The sequence below is a fragment of the Triturus cristatus genome, chromosome 11 (assembly GCF_964204655.1).
Source record: "Triturus cristatus chromosome 11, aTriCri1.1, whole genome shotgun sequence".
NCBI classification, from domain to species: Eukaryota; Metazoa; Chordata; class Amphibia; order Caudata; family Salamandridae; genus Triturus; species Triturus cristatus.
In genome coordinates this window covers 140,568,237-140,586,876 of record NC_140594.1, presented here as the reverse complement: position 1 = coordinate 140,586,876, position 18,640 = coordinate 140,568,237, and the positions used below count along the sequence as shown (strand labels likewise).

The following is an 18,640-nucleotide window of genomic DNA, read 5'->3' as shown; positions in this document are numbered from 1 at the left end:
TGCTAGCGGCAGAGGTTGAATCTGCCCTGAGGCCGCCATGAAGCTGGACACCCCACACCACACTGCAAGCTTCCTAATGCTGGTCAGCTGGACCCGCGACCCCCACTGCCCCATGTAAACACAACACCGCTCATTGTGGCCCCAGCAAATTCAATGTTATTGTAAAACGTATTATTTTTGTCTTCCTATATTGCGCAAATGTCTGCGTACAATGTTGGCTATGATAATGAGCCACGGTTACTGTCTTCATATCATTGTAAACTTTCAATAAAGAAAAATGTAAAAATAAAAAGTAAAAACAAAAAAAAACAGAACCAAACAGCTGCATAGGATAACTGCATACGGTGTGACAGAAAAAGCGACAGTCCTTCTCGAGCAGATATACTGCACAGGAGGGGCACACGTCTTCGGCTAACCTATGCCTGCTATGAAGACAAACTTTAAATGAAGATTCTCAGAATGCACATCCCTGTGCAGTAACCAGCTAAGAGGGCTATCTATGAGCATAAGAAATACCATAAAGAGACCCGAAGAGGGGTCCACAGATGCCAGCTTACTGAAAACCATAAACTGTGCGTCCGTCTCTCCGTCCACCAACTGAGCGCTGCGTCCCATAACATGATGACCGCACCTCGGGGGTCACCACGCGCCACATGGAAACACTTCCCACATAGGATCAAAACAAAGACAGCACACGTCCAACCAAGCACCCTACATTGTGTAGCATGCTAACACCCATGTAGGCAAGCGCTTCAGCGCTCCACATAGGGGTTTTAAGCACTATATAAATGCTGCACTACAGTACAATAGAAAGGTGCCAGGCTGGCACAGATGCCTTGTTTCCGCGCACTGCCCCCACCAGCTCCATTTTATTTCTGGGTAACAGGGTAGCCAGCCGAGGTCTGCACCAGCCGCCACCCCACGGCCACACAACAGCCAAGAAACCTCAGTTAGTCGGTGCCTCAAAAACGCACGACTATGAAAATCCAAGAGAGGCCAGGCGCTTATCTCTGCATCAGAACCGTCCAGACACAAATGTTCCCTTTCATGGAGAAGCTGAAAGGGTCGCCGCCGCCCCGTGAAACACCTGAATAAACAACAGCGCACCGCAGAGAGGGCGCGGCCCTCATCCTCAGATACCGATGTGATGTACAGCACGCCGTGTGCTCCTCGCCAGCTCGGGGGTTATCCCAGAGCGCTCTGATGTCTGGGAAGGAGGCGCTAGCCTTTCAGGAAGGCTCAGAAACCCCAGCTCACAGGCACTGCTGCCAACTGGCTCGCATCGTTTTCAAGCTCCAGCACGGAGCATGCTGGCACCCGTAGGCCCAGACGGAGCAGGAACGCTGGAACTAGAAGTCCCAGAGTGCTTAGGGCTGCTGGGGGGAAATTATCCTTCAAATATGGCCTAAGCGATAGTTAAGAAGTTGATGAACTGAACGCCAGGAGACCGCATGTGCCCGCTGACATTTTGCACGGATTTTTCAAGGCAACGCAAAGAGAACATAACACAGCACGGGTGTCCAAAACCGGTCCACGAGAGATGGGACATACCAGATTTTCAGGATAACCACAGTCCGTATAATTGATTTCAGTTCAGAATTATTACCAGTAACAACTATACGCAGTCTGGATATCTTCTAAACCCGTCGTAGTTCCCGCCCTCCGGGACGTACACTGACCACCCCTGACAGTAATCACGAGGAGGTTTTCATTAGAATTCGTATAAGTAAATGCTAGCGCTGCTTTGGGAAATGCGTGCCCTGGATTTATAAGTCTTCACAACAACCTTATGGCAGTTTTTATGATAAAAAGCAAGCTAAAATAACCGCGTGTCTTGCTACTACTGTAAAAGAACAGGTGCTATAAGTGATTCAACTGCAGGATCCGCGCTTTATCAGCCTCAGAAGGAAGAAAGGCTGAGGCGGCCTGCCTCAGCATTTCAACTTGTTGAACCTAGATTCCAGAGGGCTAACGTAAAGCATCCAGGAGAGGGATCCATGCTCTGTCGGGCGCCTGCCTTCTGGGTCTACTCCCGGCACTGAAATAAATGCTGTGCTGTATGCGAGGGTGAGGGCTGCCTAACATGCTAGGGGCCACTAAACCCCATGCTGCACAGAGGGCAGTCCCCTCTGCTAGGGGCCTCCGTCCCCTAGGTGCAATGACCGCTAGGTCCCATGCTGCAAGCCTCTGTCCCCTAGGTGCAACGACCGCTAGGTCCCATGCTGCACAGAGGGCAGTCCCCTCTGCTAGGGGCCTCCGTCCCCTAGGTGCAACGACCGCTAGGTCCCATGCTGCACAGAGGGCAGTCCCCTCTGCTAGGGGCCTCCATTCCCTAGGTGCAACGACCGCTAGGTCCCATGCTGAACAGAGGGCAGTCCCCTCTGCTAGGGGCCTCCGTCCCCTAGGTGCAACGACCGCTAGGTCCCATGCTGCGCAGAGGGCAGTCCCCTCTCCTAGGGGCCTCCGTCCCCTAGGTGCAATGACCACTAAGTCCCATGCTGCACAGAGGGCAGTCCCCTCTGCTAGGGGCCTCCGTCCCCTAGGTGCAATGATCGCTAGGTCCCATGCTGCGCAGAGGGCAGTCCCCTATGCTAGGGGCCTCCGTCCCCTAGGTGCAATGACCACTAGGTCCCATGCTGCAGAGAGGGCAGTCCCCTCTGCTAGGGGCCTCTGTCCCCTAGGTGCAATGACCACTAGGTCCCATGCTGCACAGAGGGCAGTCCCCTCTGCTAGGGGCCTCTGTCCCCTAGGTGCAATGACCGCTAGGTCCCATGCTGCACAGAGGGCAGTCCCCTCTGCTAGGGGCCTCTGTCCCCTAGGTGCAATGACCACTAGGTCCCATGCTGCACAGAGGGCGGTCCCCTCTGCTAGGGGCCTCTGTCCCCTAGGTGCAATGACCACTAGGTCCCATGCTGCGCAGAGGGCAGTCCCCTATGCTAGGGGCCTCCGTCCCCTAGGTGCAATGACCACTAGGTCCCATGCTGCAGAGAGGGCAGTCCCCTCTGCTAGGGGCCTCCGTCCCCTAGGTGCAATGACCACTAGGTCCCATGCTGCACAGAGGGCAGTCCCCTCTGCTAGGGGCCTCTGTCCCCTAGGTGCAATGACCGCTAGGTCCCATGCTGCACAGAGGGCAGTCCCCTCTGCTAGGGGCCTCTGTCCCCTAGGTGCAATGACCACTAGGTCCCATGCTGCACAGAGGGCGGTCCCCTCTGCTAGGGGCCTCTGTCCCCTAGGTGCAATGACCACTAGGTCCCATGCTGCTCAGAGGGCAGTCCCCTCTGCTAGGGGCCTCCGTCTGTGTTTTTAAACCAAAAATAGGGCGATACCACAAACATAGAGGTAAGACTACAATTCTGTGATGGGCGCAGCATGACTAAATTGACGCGGCTTGCCGCCATAGACAATGCAGTCAATGGGGCAGAATGGAGGAAGTAAGTGCAACAATTACACATAGGGTCATCTGACTAAATGAAGTTATTTTCTGATAAAAGCTGCTACCTAATTCTGCACTTGAGCACATGGAAACGTGCCAGCCATCCTCCGTGTTCACTTGACCCTTCGGAAACCAGGATAGGAGCTAAATTTACTGAACGGTGCCAGGACACTGTGCCACCTAATCTAGAGCGCCTGCTCGTATCATCACTTAGGAAACTTCAGCATGAAACATGTCCCATCCCACCAGGGGCGTAGGAGACACTAAAATTCTGGGGGGGACAGGAACAACCTTTGTACACTTTCCAGTGACCCTATACAAATCACCGCCCGTTAAACAAATACAATTGCATACTTTCGAAGTGAATTATTGAGAAAAGCAGGCATGTAGTCACAGTTTGCATGTATGCTTTATTGTTATTTACATTCATATAGTAATGAAACCAAATGTTTAAAAAAAACATATATATGAATCTTGCATCTTAATGCACAAAGCAAACAAAGGCCGCTGACTTAGGGTGGGGGCGTCGTGTTTGCAAGTGCATTATGGTTTGAAAAGTACCTGCATTCTTGGTCTCCAGCAATTTTCAGGCAACAATAAAAATGTGAAGATAACTTTGGTGATTAATGTTCTTTTTTTGAGAGAGATCGAAGGCTTGTCTAGTGAAAGTTTTAATTCAAAAGGTCAGTGAGTTACTGCTTTTGTCTGAGATATTCTTTTGGTATTTGAAGTTTATAAGTTAAAATCCTAACATTGAACAGTGAGCTATTAACCGTCATCAAAGAGCTGCATAAAAACTTCAATGTATAGATTAGAACGTTTTGATTTTTCCCCAGTCCTTCCCTATCCTAATGTTGGAAAATTGGGTTCATTAGGATAGAAATCAATTCTGATTATTGAAGAGAACCCCCCGACCATGGTGTTATATTTTACATTTTGAGTTTGTGTTTCTCTAGTGTTGCAAAGCCGCCCTGGGCACTCCCCAACTTTTTGCTGACTGGTACTGGTGGTACCTGACTGACTGACCCTGGCCTCTGCCTAAACAGCCAGTGCTATTCTGAAAGAGGCACTTAAAAATACAGTGAAAACACCTACATACACTAGGGTGCACTATCGTTTAGGGTACCCCTATGATTGGCATGACCTCTCCTATAAGGCCCTAGTACATTATAGGGCAGGGGGATTAGAACTACTTTTAAGTCCCTAGAATATAATAAGGCATGGCAGTTTAGAGGCCAGCAGCCCTTTCTGCGCTTGCATGTGTGCACTGCTGAAGCCTGAGGTCAGTTTAAAAGTAGCCCTGTGTTATAGGGCTGCTTTTAAAATGCAAATTGTGCCCAAACTCGACTTTTGGGTTTGGGGAACTTACAAATTGATCAACTACAATGTTGGGGCAAAATTAAGTGGAGAAATGTTTTCCACTTAACTATGGCTGTATCATATTTGCCACATAATACATCATCTGCTGCATAATCTAACGATTTCCTCCAAAACAATTTTGTAGCTCAAACGGATCCCAAATTACTAAAAGAAATGTGACTTGTGTTGCTGTGAAGTTTAGGGCCCTTTGCAAAGGTTAGGAAAGAAAACAATTCCTAAGAAAACAATTGGTCCCAGACACTCCTAATGACACTCAAGTTAATACCTGTAGGAGAGTGTAGTATGCAATCAATTCATACAACCGAAAATGTATAAAGTAAAGGCACATTCAACAGGGAAATCTCATAGATAAGAGGCCAACCAAAGTCAATTAAATTGCAAACATCAATTTATTTCCCGCTGAATCATATTCATAAAATGCAAACTTAGGGGCTGACTACGATGGCAGGCGGACTTCAGTACCACTGCCATCGAATCGGGGAATGGGACCGCTGGTCTTCAAGGTGAAGGCCCCACGATAGGCATTACAATGAGACTGCCACTACGGTGTTCGCAGTGCCTATCTTTTACATTGCAGCAGGTGCTGCTGGCTGCATCATCCGCCGCACAGTTAAAAAAAAAGGAACATGTTAAATATATCGGTGCCTGCCACATGGTGCAGTGATATGTTGTGGGGCATCATAGATGCCCCCCAGGACCCATGTCTGGGGGCCAGGGGTAAAGGGGCCTGCTACGGGCCCCCAATGTCCCTTTCGCCAGCATTTCCATGGCAGGTGAACCGCCATTAATAAGCTGGCAGGTAAGGGACATCGTAATCCCTGCTGCGGTGCATGGTAGGCACCACCAGGATTGTAGGAACCACGAGCCCCTCCACCATACCGGCGGGCTCAAGAAGCCCGTCGGGTGCGTGGTGGTTGGTCTTTCCGACCGCCAGGTAACCACCCGCCATTGTAATATGGCGGGCTGTGATGCAGTCACCAATGGCGGTGGGACCGCCACCGACGGGGTGACGTGGCGGTCCCACTGCCATTATAAGCACCCCTAAGTTTGGTGTGCATGCAAATCCTACATTGCCAACCCCAGGCAAGTTGCACTGCTAGTGCTGGAAAAAGGCCAATGGAGGCACCAATGGGTGAGGTGGACTGGCCTCAAGGGTCTTGTGACCTCAGTGACAGATTCACTGTCGATCTAGGATGTGCTTCTTCATATGCCTGCCCATAAGACTGGAAGTGAACTGCAGTATGGATTGTGGTGGACAGGTCCACCTGCGGGTGCTAAGACACCTGGGCTTCTAAGGTCTATCGGGCCTTCTAAGGTGTAGCATCGGAATAAGCTCTGTCAGGAGGAGTGTGGTATGGTGAACTGGTCATGAAGGTCTGAACATGGTTCTCCAGTTCCAAATTCAGCAGCTCTGGCCAGAGTGCCACATTCTCTCCCACACTGAACACCATACTGCCCCACTGAGAGAAACTCGCACTGCCTTCAGCACAACTCAATTATGCTGCGACTAAATTCAAATTATGCACTAGACAACAGTAAAATGCTGCCTGAAAAAAAATGAATAACACCCTGGAAAAAGCAAACACTCATAGGGAATGCAAGAATAAGCAAAGCATGTTGTGAGACGGGCCTCGTGGCGTGGGCCCTCCCGACCAGCAAAGTACACTACAACCACGCCGAACCTCGTGGACACGGCCTTCCGGCTCCCGTGGGCCAACATCCCTAGGGCCGACCAGATCCCCAACACGCATGCCCGGCCGAGGGAGAACGAACCCCCCCCCCCCCAAACCAGACCGAGAGGCGCCGACTCTGTCACACCTCTGGACTCTTCCCTGAGGGCGGTTTCGATTGGCCACCAGGTCCCCGGTGAGCGGGCGCCTCTCCTGCTGGGCGTCTGGGGGTCCCTCCCGGACCCATATGAATAGATCAAGGGGCTGAGCGACAGGAAACCCCGACACATCGCCCCCCAGGCACGAGACCCCTCTCCGCGAGGACTCCGGACTTCAAAGAGGAGGGGGAGTATAACAAGGGGTGCTGAAGGGACGAGAGGCAGAGAAGACCTGGACTGACGAGAGCCTGCGGACCTGGTCGCGGCTCGATCGCTCACCGAACAGAAGAAACGCTATCCGAACTCTGAACCAACTGAGCCCTGCTGACGCCGTCGCGGCTCCTCGAATTCTGAACCATCTGAGCCCTGCTGACGCCGTCGCGGCTCCACGAACGCTGAACCATCTGAGCCCTGCTGACGCCGTCGCGGCTCCTCGAATTCTGAACCATCTGAGCCCTGCTGACGCCGTCGCGGCTCCCCGAACGCTGATCCATCTGAGCCCTGCTGACGACGTCGCGGCTCCCTGAACTACGACCCTCCGGTGCCTGCTGAGTGACTCGCGGCCCGCTCCTCCAAGAGAATCGGCAGAGATTGCCGAGAGAAGCAGCGCCGGATACCTCGCAGAGACACTGATTGAAAGACTGTCCCGCTACCCCTTTTCCCATCATCACAAGATCGCTGCCGCTTGTGGCATTAATTCTGCACCTGCCTGCCGGATCATAAAGATCCCTGACAACTACCGATAAAAGCTTATCGCCTTATAACGAACTACTGTGTGGTGTCCCTCTATCCGAAGAGAGAGTAAGCGCAGCGCGTGCGATCCTAGGTGCGAGACCCTTCCATGAAGGGCCTCCCTGCTCTTGCTCGGCCTAATTCTGGGAACGGTGGGCCTCAGGGTGGTCAGGAACCCATTCCGCAGCCTCCCCGGGGAACGCCTTCCAACACATGTGAACTGTAATCAGAAAAAAACATGGTTACCTTAACGGTTTTAAACTCTTATTCAGAAATCAGTAAGTGATTTTGCCTGAAAAGTTCAAGACATGGCTACAGGACCAGGAAGGGACCCCTTTCAATGTCCATTGCTTATATCCTTTCAAAATGTATGCAGTTTGGTTTAAAAAAGACCACATCCCCAAACACAGAGCCGCATTTTATAAGCTAAAATAATTAAAAAGTTGAAAACGATCATATTAAACGTTTCCACTCTACCCATCAACCAGGTATTGCAGTCCCTTTAGGAATGGCGCACTTACCCTCCCTGGGAAAACAATGTTGTTCAAAGAAAGAAGATAAAAAGAAAGTAGCGCTTTCACTGGCAAACTCTGTAAAGTGGCGCTAATATGTGTGGGTGTAAATAACAGTCTGGCCTGTCTGCTGTCCACTCTGTATTGCTTTATTTAGGTATTTAACTATTTTTTCTTTCCATTCCGAGGTTTTTCTTTTCAATAGAAAACGGTCAGAAAATGAGGACATTTACAGCCAAAGTGTTCAGCCTTTTTTGGATCAATTTCACAGGGGAACAAATAAAGAAAAGGAGAGGCAAGAGAGAGTACCTTAAGAGCTGCCTCTTGAAATCAGCACGTAAGCAGGAGCGAGACAGAGACAGAAAGAGATGGAGGAATAAAGAGAGGAGGGCAGCGTGGCCTCTGACTCCAGGCAGGTCAAGTGCAGGGCCATTAGGTAGCGCTTTCGCGTGCTAATGGCCCTGCGATAACAGAAGGGAGAGGGGAAATTTCTTTGTCCCCTCGTCCCCCCCACCCTTGTTCCCCGTGTCCCCCCACTCCAAAATCTGGGGGGGATATATCCCCCGCGTCCCCCACACTTCCTACGCCCATGCATCCCACGCCGAAGACACCCTAAATGAGCCGCTCTGTATCCCCAACATATGCTGGGCTGGGAGTGGTGCTGAGACAGTTTCCATGTCAAGAGTTCTAGCCACGGATGTCTGGTGGAAATGGCTTTGCACATTCTGGGACACCGATGACGTCATTGGACCCCCACCTCAGCTCACTCCTGTTTGGTCCAGAGGGGCCAGAGTAGGAGCAGGGAGTGAAATCAACAGAAATTCACATGCATCGCAGAGTCCAGCTTACTTCCGGTTTCTCCTGTTGCCATCAGGGCCCTTCAGGCCATGGGCGGCTAGAACAGTGCCTGGTGAACCAAAGGGCAAGCAAGGGAAGGATACCACCTCTTACTACTGACAACTCCTAACTGACGTCCAAGGCCTTAAGAAGGGCCACTGGAATTATGTGATTGTGCGGCCATGTCGATTTTCGCATAATTATAGATTTGCCGCGTTTGCCACATAATCCATTGCCTGCCACATAATCTGCAGATTTTAACAAAAAAAGGTTTTGCTTCTAGCTCAAACGGTTTAAAAGTTACTAAGGATGCAGTGATGTTCCTGCTCAGTGGAAGAACATTTGCAAAGCTGGACTGGTCGCCTTTCTGTTGCGTATCGCTATTTTTGGGTGTTAAACTGGTACTAATGAGGTACAACCAATGTCCAGGAAGTGTTAAGTGTAGAAATGGCAAAATAAGGACGTAATACGGTTACAAAATGTGTTGCATTATGCCGTATAATTTACTCAACCCTGCCATATAATTTGGCCCTCTCCTGCTGCATAATTCCGGTCTCCCTGGCCATAGGTCAGAAAAGAGACAACGCCCCGCCCAGTCTGGCCTGGACCAGCTGAGTAAAGGAGACCAGAGCCAAAGCAAACATTGTAAAGTGGAACAAAGTCCCCCTCTCCCGGCGCTTATCGAGACCAGCTCTGCTCTATCTTTGTCTGCCTTCTGGAACTTTTCTTAGCCCCTGGTCTTGTTATTTTTAAGACAAACACTGCGCCACCGCTCACAGATATGACGCTCAATGTTTGGAGTTTCAAAATGGGTGGCCGCGCAAACAAAACAAGCACTGGCAAAGCCAAAAGATTCTGGGGTTGATCGTTTCGCATGAGACTCGGTTTTGTTTGTGTAAGATTATGACTGTGAAAGGTGGTTGTTTTCAAAGAGGCTGCGCCAGTAACAAGGAGGGGTTTGGTGCGTGTGTCGGAGCCAAAGAAATGTGTAGAATGCCACTGATAACAAATGCCTTTTAACGCCAGTCCTCTACAGTAAGAACACAGACAGAGCCGGAGACTAACTGGATGGAGGAAATACGGTCTTGTATGGATGTTACTATGTAGGTGGTATTTGTATAGCACAAACCTAGCCAAAAGGCAGTGAAGCACCGTGCACGGTCACATGTGGGTAAAACACGTGAAAGGAGATGTAACTGGGTTCTGGGAGCAGAAGTGAACTGTTACTGCGTTGTGATGTACTGTTATTTAAAGGGCCATGTCTCAAACTCTTTCTTAAACTGGAGCAGCCCTGATGAATAGAGGGATGCTGTTCCAGATCCTGGGTGTCTACAGCGCTGACCTACGAACCCAAAGACCCGGCTTCTAATCCTGCCTTCAGCAGTGGCTCACTAACTTGTGTGATTTTGTGCAAATCACCACCTTCATGTTCCTTAAATTGTAAATATGTGTAACGTAAACAACAACTGTTCATGTGCACATTCTCAAGACCCCTCTCCTCGGCCCACCCCGGGTTCTCATTGTGGTTTCTGTGATCCAGTGTCAAACAGATCTCGCGCACATGTGTGCAGCAGCCCTTGTTGGAGACGCTCCTGCTATAATACTTTTTCTCTCGATGTCCCAAAGAGCAGCGAGCAAGATGACCCCAACATTTTTTTTATGGGATTTTCTTTCAACCAAACGATATCCGAGTGAACCCTGCAGGTACAAACTTGGACAAGACGAGACACAAAAACCATCAGCATTCCGTAGCTCTGCGGATCATGAGATGGACGGGCTGATACTTTCAACCGCTAAATCATTTACTTGCACATGGGGCGTCCGCTATTTCATCTCCAGTTTGTATTGTTCTGCAGGCCGCTAGCAACACTGATCAAAGGTCTCTATAGACTTGTGGTATAAAAGCGTATGCGCCGAAGCACATGTCACGTCACTGTAAGCAGATGACATTCTGCCCCATGTAAAGCAAACAGCGATGAGCCAGTCTCCCATCACAAAGGATACTGACAAGTTTAGAAATTAAAGGGGACTAACATCAAGCACACTGGAACATATGCCAATGACGGACACTACCTCCAGAAAAGTGCAGGGTCTGAGCTTTGCATGGGCGCAGTGCTTAATTTGAACCAGTGGTTTTCTGTGCTCAGCACCAGAACTTAATTGTCAATACCGGCATTTATAACAGTCTGCCACATGGGGGCGCTGTGTGTCCAAGTTTGAGAGGAGCACAACAGGTGTTCAGTAATTCACTGCGCATTAAACAAGCATTGGCAATGCCAATAAGTCTCGCCTATACACAAGCTATTGGCTTTGGCAATGTGTTTTTGTCTTGTACACCAGTGTGGCTGCTGTTCTAGGAGTGAGTAGAGTGTCACAGCCTGGATTTGTTGGAGTAGAGTGTTGTAGAGTTGAGTATCAGAGAGTGGAGTAGAAGGGTATAGAGTGCCATAGAGGGGAGTATAGTTCAGTGCTACAGTGGCAGTGCTACAGTGGTAGAAAGTGTTGTAGAGTGCAGTGCCAGAGTGCAGTGTCGTAGAGTGGGGTTGGGTTGGGTGGAAAGGGGTGGAGTTGATTGAGGTAGTGGGGTGGATTTGAGTGGATTGGATTGGAGTAGGGTGGACTGAAATGGGGTGAGGTGGATTGGATTGGGGCAGACTGGACAAGGGTGGATTAGAGTAGTTTGGGGTGGGGTGGATTGGACTGGGGCGGGGCGGGGTGCATTGGATTAGAGTGGGGTGGTTTGGAATGGGGGGAATTAGAGTGGAGGGGGTGGATTGAAGTGGGATGAACTGGACTGGAGTCAGGTGGAATGCAACCACAGGAGACATCTTTTTGAAGAAGATGGGGTTTTAGAGTGGTCTTGAGTGAGGAGAAAAACGATGAAGGTCTTTGCGCTATCCGAGAGGGTCGTCTAAGCTTAGTTCCACGGAGACTAAAGGACCAGAACTAGGAGCCGGTACAGGGAGAGGTGAGTCGGGAGCAGACTTCTGCAGGGACATCCTAAAGAGAGCTCAATAGAGTGTTGTGATAATAAGAGAGTAATTAGGGATTGTGCCATGGATAGACAAATACGAGGGTAAGCACTTTGTATAGAGCTCTGCAGTCAGCAGGTGGCGGCGCACAGTTCTGTTCTAAAGAAGGCCATCCTAGCCAAGCGACTATCAACCAGGATAACCCTATATTGACCCAGAGGAGTTTACTGTGACCACAGATGAAAAAAACACTTCACCCCTCTCTGGAACCAGGCCTGCCCTACACCAAATTCCTAAAATAACATGAAATGAGCATCGAGTTGGCAGGAGGCCCGAACATGGACAACTCTATATGTCCATATAGAACTATGTGAAGTCCTTATATCGCGTCGCAGCCCATTGAAACTTGCTTACAGACAATTATGAGAGCTTTGCCTATTTAATCATCATGCAGCATCAGCCGCACCATGACCAGGATCCTGCTACTCTCCCTGGTGTGTACCTTTCCCAAGGGAAACTATTATCTACCTTAAGTTAATAATAAAACACATTCCACACTATTCGCAGGCGGAGAACGGCATTATTTTTCATGATTTTCTCTGTAATAGCCACTGTCATAAACAGTGCAGTCTTTTCAAGCAAAGGCGCGCACATACACTAAGGAGTAATGGGTCAGAAGGGCACAACATTTTCATTGGAATGAACATGGAAAATAATGTTTTCTTTTTCTTTATTAACAAAAGGTCAGTTGTGCAAAGGAGCCATTGCTGTCTTTAGACAGAAGAAACATTGTTGTAAAAAAAAAACACAGTAACTGTCTCGGGAAACCTATGCATGTGTATCAACTGGGAAAGAAGGTCCAACTTCCAGGAAAGTACTTGTCAACCCTAGAACGGGTTGTGACTTCTAAAGGAGACCGCGGTCTCACACTTCAGTGGACAGGTCTGCAGAGGAACCCGCCACAAGAGCCCGAGACATACGGGCCAACTTGTAGAATCTCACCGTGTGAGGAGGGGGAGGGGCCTCGAGGAGGTGTGGCCTTGTGCTGAGAAGTACCTACAAGGCACTTTTGAACTCCACCCCAACCCACCCTCAAGCCCTCATGCCCTTTTACCCCCCCCCCCAAAAAAAAATGCTTTCTGGGGCTGATGCCGATGTCCTGGGGTGTTTTCACACCCCTTAAGCGACGCCGGCAGTTCAAAATCTCGGAAAACGAGCTGCTAGACAACCACTAATTACAGTGGTTTTCGCTGCAAACATGTGATATTGGCTCTTCACCGGGAGACCGTGTGATGGGAGCCGATATCGTGTGTCACACCGTGGTACCGTGAGAGTTGGCAGGTATGCTGAGAGCTCTCCACCGCTGGTTGTTCTTGAAAACACCTCGGCTCATCGGCTACTAAGATGGCGGCTGAAAGAGGCAGCCGCAACAAACCATTCACACCAAACCATCCGCACAGAGGCAGACTCGGGCCGTCAAAAAATGGTGGCGCCAAGTTACTGCAGCAAGCCAACACTGCCTTTTTCCAAGTCTAGGGGAAGTGCTCTAGTGAAGCAAATTTACTTTCGCACAAACAAATTAAAATCCTTGAACGCTTGGTAAACCCAACTTCCATTAACAAACTGAAAAAGTAGCCCTTGTAATCCTAAGGAAGTCACTTTTTCAGCTAAGAGTGCGTCTGTCGATTCAATAAGGTGTGTCGTGCTACACCAGGTCATTACTCATTAATATATTCAGTATTCTGTAACCCCTTTAAAGGGCCTACCTGATTTTTTCCACGTCGCCGATAGTTCCTTCTCATCAGGCTTTTGTAGTTCTCATTCTTCTTGGTCAAGTAATAATACAGGACGCAGTCCGCTACGGTCTGAAATGACACAGGCGGGATAACGATGAACAAAAATATTCTTTTTTGTAATTTTTAACTCTGTTTATTTTAAAATATTGTAAAAGTAGCAGATAGAAAATTGACTCATTGCTGACAAACCGCAGCAAAATTAATAAATTGGAAACTGAGGAAAACCAAGATCACGTTAGGAGTCAGTCAGTAGCAGGAGACCTCTTGTCTGCTTTGTACAACACGTACGCCTTTCTGACTACCAAGAGCTTTGCTGTTTTGTGGATTCTGTTCCTAAGACAGTAAACAGCAGCTCCGGCTCCCCTCACAAAATGTCATACTGCGCTGTGTGTTTCTGAAGCATTTTCTCCATGTTGTACCCTGAACCCACTTTGGAAAAGCTGCATGTCAGGCTGAACTAGTGGTACACGAAAAATGGTGGGGAAAAGGCATATCCGGGAGAAGGATTAAAAAGTCTACATAAAGTTTTAAACAGAGCCCCAAATATTTGTTTCTCTCTCTTTTTAGGTCTGGATTTTGAAAGTGCCCCTGTCAAGACAGACATACTGCTAACAATACACATAGAGAGGGCTTTGGGTCCGCCCATTTCGACTACTGGCTTTCTTCTACCAACCTCTTGCAGCTATTGGCTTGGTATTTTGTCAATCACTCTTGGCTCAGCGGAATAGAGTATTCATCTCTCACTTAATACTCCTGGCTGTTTTACTGTATCCTTCCACCTCCACTCACGAGCTTGCACAGAACTGCATGAGGGACACTTTACAATGATACCCCTGTCTATCTGCCCCCACTGGCTCTCTCCTGTATGGCTTAATCTAATGTGTGAACACTACACGTGTTAGCAAATTAAGCCCAAAAGGAGCGTTCACAAATCCCAGAACTAGATTTTCAAAATCCATTGTAATATGCAGCGACTCTATGTGGTAAAATGAGACCAGTGTATCATGAATTCTTTAGGCGGTTTGTAAATTTTTCAGGTTTCTTAGGACACAACATTATTTTCGTCCCACCAGCTACTTCACGTGTGGGCCCCGAGTAAGATCAAAAGAGTCAATAAACGTTTCATTAATTTGTTCACACTGCGAGGTCACAAGAACTCCAGGTGAAGGTGGACGTGAATCACCGACAGTAGTAAATATTCTATTTAGAGCACTGCACGTATCCACTGCACTTGTTGCAAGTCTTGCTTGAGTAATATCACTGGAATGTTGCCCTTGTTAATCTATGAAACACGCCTTGCCCGAGGAGGGTGACAGACACAAGTCCGATACCACCACAACACTGCGTCAACTAGTTTTCTAAAGATCAATGTTGCCACAATAGAAAGTTCCAACCGGATGAACACGTTGTTCACTGTTGTGCATTGATGGATTTGTAACAAGGTCTTCATTTCCGAACTAATCAGAATGTCTGACAATTTATTCGTACAGAGGGGCAACGCTAACGTTTCGTACTAATTACTTTAGGAATTATATATACAAAAATAATTGTAACAAATTAAAGTGAATATTTTAGATTAAAATTGGCGATTTGTGTATCATGTAGACTATATTTTTTTACCTGCATCACATTTCAGGAGTTCCCGGTTTAGAGACGCAATTGTACCGGTTTGGTGGTCTACACCTTCCCCTTGGTTATTGAGGGGTAGCTCTCGTTTCATATATTGCATTAAGACAAACTCACCTTCACCCGAGGAGAGCGCGACGAAGAATTGCCCTATTTCGAGCCTATGGCAGAGATTTGGGTAACCAGTGTTGGACCACCACCACGCTGAAGGTCATTGTCTTTCTTGATTTCTGAAGGCCACAAACTCCATCTTCTTGGAGTCTAGGATCAGCATGTGTTCACCCTTCCACACGCACAAGGCCAACTTGAGACAGCCAGATCACCAGTACGCAGGCGCGCCTGCCTGGGTAGGGTTAGGGAAGGTTACCCACTCAAGCGATATCCGACGAGTTCCATCTCACTGAACAATTCCCTGGAGGAATGAGTGGCTGACGGCGTCAAAGACATCTAACACTGGGACACAGCGGACGTCCAGGTCCATCCCATGGCTGCCCGGAAGCAACACCAGAACCAGTTGGTACCCCTAAGCGGAAGAAACCCCGGCCTGAAAGGGATCCAGGTGGCTCTTGGCTTCAATCAAGTTCCGAAGCTCCATATAATACTGTATAATGTACTCAGAAGTGTTATGCCTCAGCTTGCGCGTGCTAGTTCTCTGCACGAAATGACCCAGTTGTGCGTTGTAGCTGGCACAGTAGAACTGTTATGGTCACAGAGTCTAAATTGGGGAACAATTAGTTCTTCTCAGAAACTCCCAGCAGCCAAGGTGTGTGTCCTGGTTTAACTTTGACCTAGATACGATGAGCCCAAGTTCTGGCATGAGATAACCTCCTGGAAGGCGGCTGGAGCAGTGAACCGCACAAGCCTGTTTACTGAGCGTGCACGACTGAGCTAGTGAATAAGTGACTCACTGTGAAACTAGGAAACCGGAGTTCACATTCCAGCTCCCAACTTAGCTGGCTGGTGTGATCTGGGCTGATCACGATGCGCCAGTGCCCCAGCACCTTTGTATACCCCAACTATGGGCGAGCTCGGAAGCAGGCTAAGCAAGCAGCCCGACGCACCCTGGGCGCCACTGGGCAATCTACCAAGGGTGCTGTGTGCAACAGACCTTCAATCTATGGGAGCACGGTGATACACAGGGGGTACACTCCTGAATGTCTCCTATGGGGTTTTCATTGGGCTTTCCTTTGATGCAAGATGGGGGAGGGGGGGCACTTTACGTAACACCCACCTATGCTCTCTCCAACCAAGTCCATTGCCTACCAACCCTTCATGTTTAGTTTTTGCATAAAACCTCTCTCCCCTCCTGCAGCATAGTGGATAATTTCCCCCATTTGCCAAACCCCTCATCCCCACCTAGCACAGTTCTTTTATACATTTCTCTGTAAAAACAATATTTTACGTTTCTGCCATCAATTTGTGCCTCATTTTGCACGAAAAGCTTCTGAAAACTGACGCATTCCTCGATTTTATGACTTCAATGTTGTCCTTTTGTTAGTTGCCCTTCTTTTCAGTAGAAAGAGACAAAGGACTGCTGTGTCTAGGGGCCAGTGAGGATGTTCATATGAAGGCACCTCTACAAGCTGGTGGAGCTGGGTCACACAGCAGATAAAGAAGAGCCCAGTTTCCTACTGATATCTTAGCGCTTCATTATCAAATGTACGTCTAAGTCCTTCCCGCCAATAGTGGGTCTCGTTTCATATAGGAAATGTCCCTGTCCAGTAAGCAGGCCTTTCCTCCCTAGACTCTCTGAACCCAGCTTCAGGCTTGGATTAAGCTACAACAGCTTCAAGAGCGGCCAGAATACTGATCTGTTCCAGCGCCACACCTCCGGGGACATCCATGTGAGCCGGGGCCCTGCCTTCAGCAACGGGGATCAGACATCTCTAGTCTGTATTTCTCTAGTGCCCTGAAGTCACTGAGAAACGACACACAGCACTATAACATCTGTATGTATACTGTGCTGAGCACTCGCTTCTGCGTAACATTTCCAAACCATTAACCTTTGTGAGTGGATAGTGCACCGTCCAGCTCCTTGCGCCAGAGAGTGCGCACCAAGGCACTGGAGACAACAGAAGAAGGAAGACGCCTTCCAGTGTGAAGCGAGGTAGCACCCGCAGACAAGAAGACGCGCTGTGGGGATGAGAACACCAAAGGCAGCCATTGATACCTTTATCCATCCCCAACAAGAAGAAACAGACAATAACCAGGGGCACCACGTCTCGAGAACCAAAAAACAGGACATTCAAGAAAATAAAAGTGGGACTCCAATTTTTCATCAGCCGAGGGGCACAGAATTATCTACATGCAACTTCTACACGCATCATCGCCTGTGCTAATTTCATTGAATCCAGCAAAGGGTGCAACTAATTAATTCTGCACTGTAACACATGAATACTTGCCTCTCTTTGTATATTGTCACCCTCTATGAAAACCCCAGACAGAGGAGATTGGATGTGGCGCAGCGGCCAGAGGTGCCAGCTCGGGAGCTGGGGATCCGGGTTCTCATGTCTCAGCATTGACTAAACATCCTGTGATTCTGGGCAAATCACCCAATCTCCCCTGTGTCTATGGACAGCGCCTGGATACCCTCACGGATAAAAAGCCCCGCTATGTAATTAATGATAAATTCAGGGGGTGACAATCCAGGATGTCTGGTTGCCCTTTCAATACGGCTTGTTTTACACGCTCACAGGGGAAGCTCTGGGGGCTTGTCGGAAGGTCTAGAACCAGCCCTTAGAAGGTTGACAGAAATGCTACAGACTGCGGCTGGAGAAGGGTTGGGGTTGGTCTGTTAGAGGAAGCAGCGCTACACATCGTCCAATAGACTATCTGGCTGCTGCCACCACCGGTGCATTTGCACTCACTACACTGGCCAAGAGCAGCAGCCATCTGTGGCCACCTCAACACTGCGGCAGGGGAACAGCGTCTGTGCAATTCCACATGTTGCACTGTGGTGAAACATCCAATATGGCTGCTCCAATCGACAGAGGAACAAATGGCGGAGTGAAAAAATGAAAACATGATCCATGTCTGTGCTACGCGCAGTACTAAAAGGCTGGAGATGGCAGGGCTCAGCAGTCGAAGAAAACCGGTCACAGGGCCCAACATTCTGTTCCGACCAAATCTAACGGTGTGTGAGCTACCGCACAAGTGGTTAAGTACCTGCCCTCTCATGCTGCACAGGAACTGGATCTGAAGGGCTGGATCAGAATGACAACCTATTGATGTTTAGTAAAACCCTTTCAATCAACGGCCTAAGATCACAACACTATCGCTCTATATCGGCCTAATCCTGACCAGTGCTTAATTTGAGCCGGTGGTTGCTGGTGAGGCTCATCAGCACTCACTTATGGAGACCGCCACTTATTTTTCCTCATCAGACTTGGACACCGAGCAAAAGAAAGAAAAACACACATTTATGAAAGAACGAGGAAGAGAAAGATGGAGAAACCGTGACAAAGGGAAAAAGTAGGCGTAAGATGAAGAGATACTGAGCGTCTAGTGGAATAGACCTCCCAGCC

At 48.9% G+C, this 18,640-nt stretch overlaps 1 protein-coding gene across 12 annotated transcripts in view; it reads right to left on the bottom strand.

Annotated features, from left to right (window-relative positions):
* NCOR2 (nuclear receptor corepressor 2) overlaps positions 1-18,640 on the bottom strand; it is a 1,213,077-nt gene that overhangs the window by 540,271 nt on the left and 654,166 nt on the right. For all 12 annotated transcript variants that reach the window (XM_085635706.1, XM_085635715.1, XM_085635711.1 and 9 more), the window contains one exon: positions 13,461-13,559. In XM_085635706.1, coding sequence (XP_085491832.1) covers positions 13,461-13,559 — 99 coding nt within the window. The remainder of the gene's footprint in view (positions 1-13,460; positions 13,560-18,640) is intronic.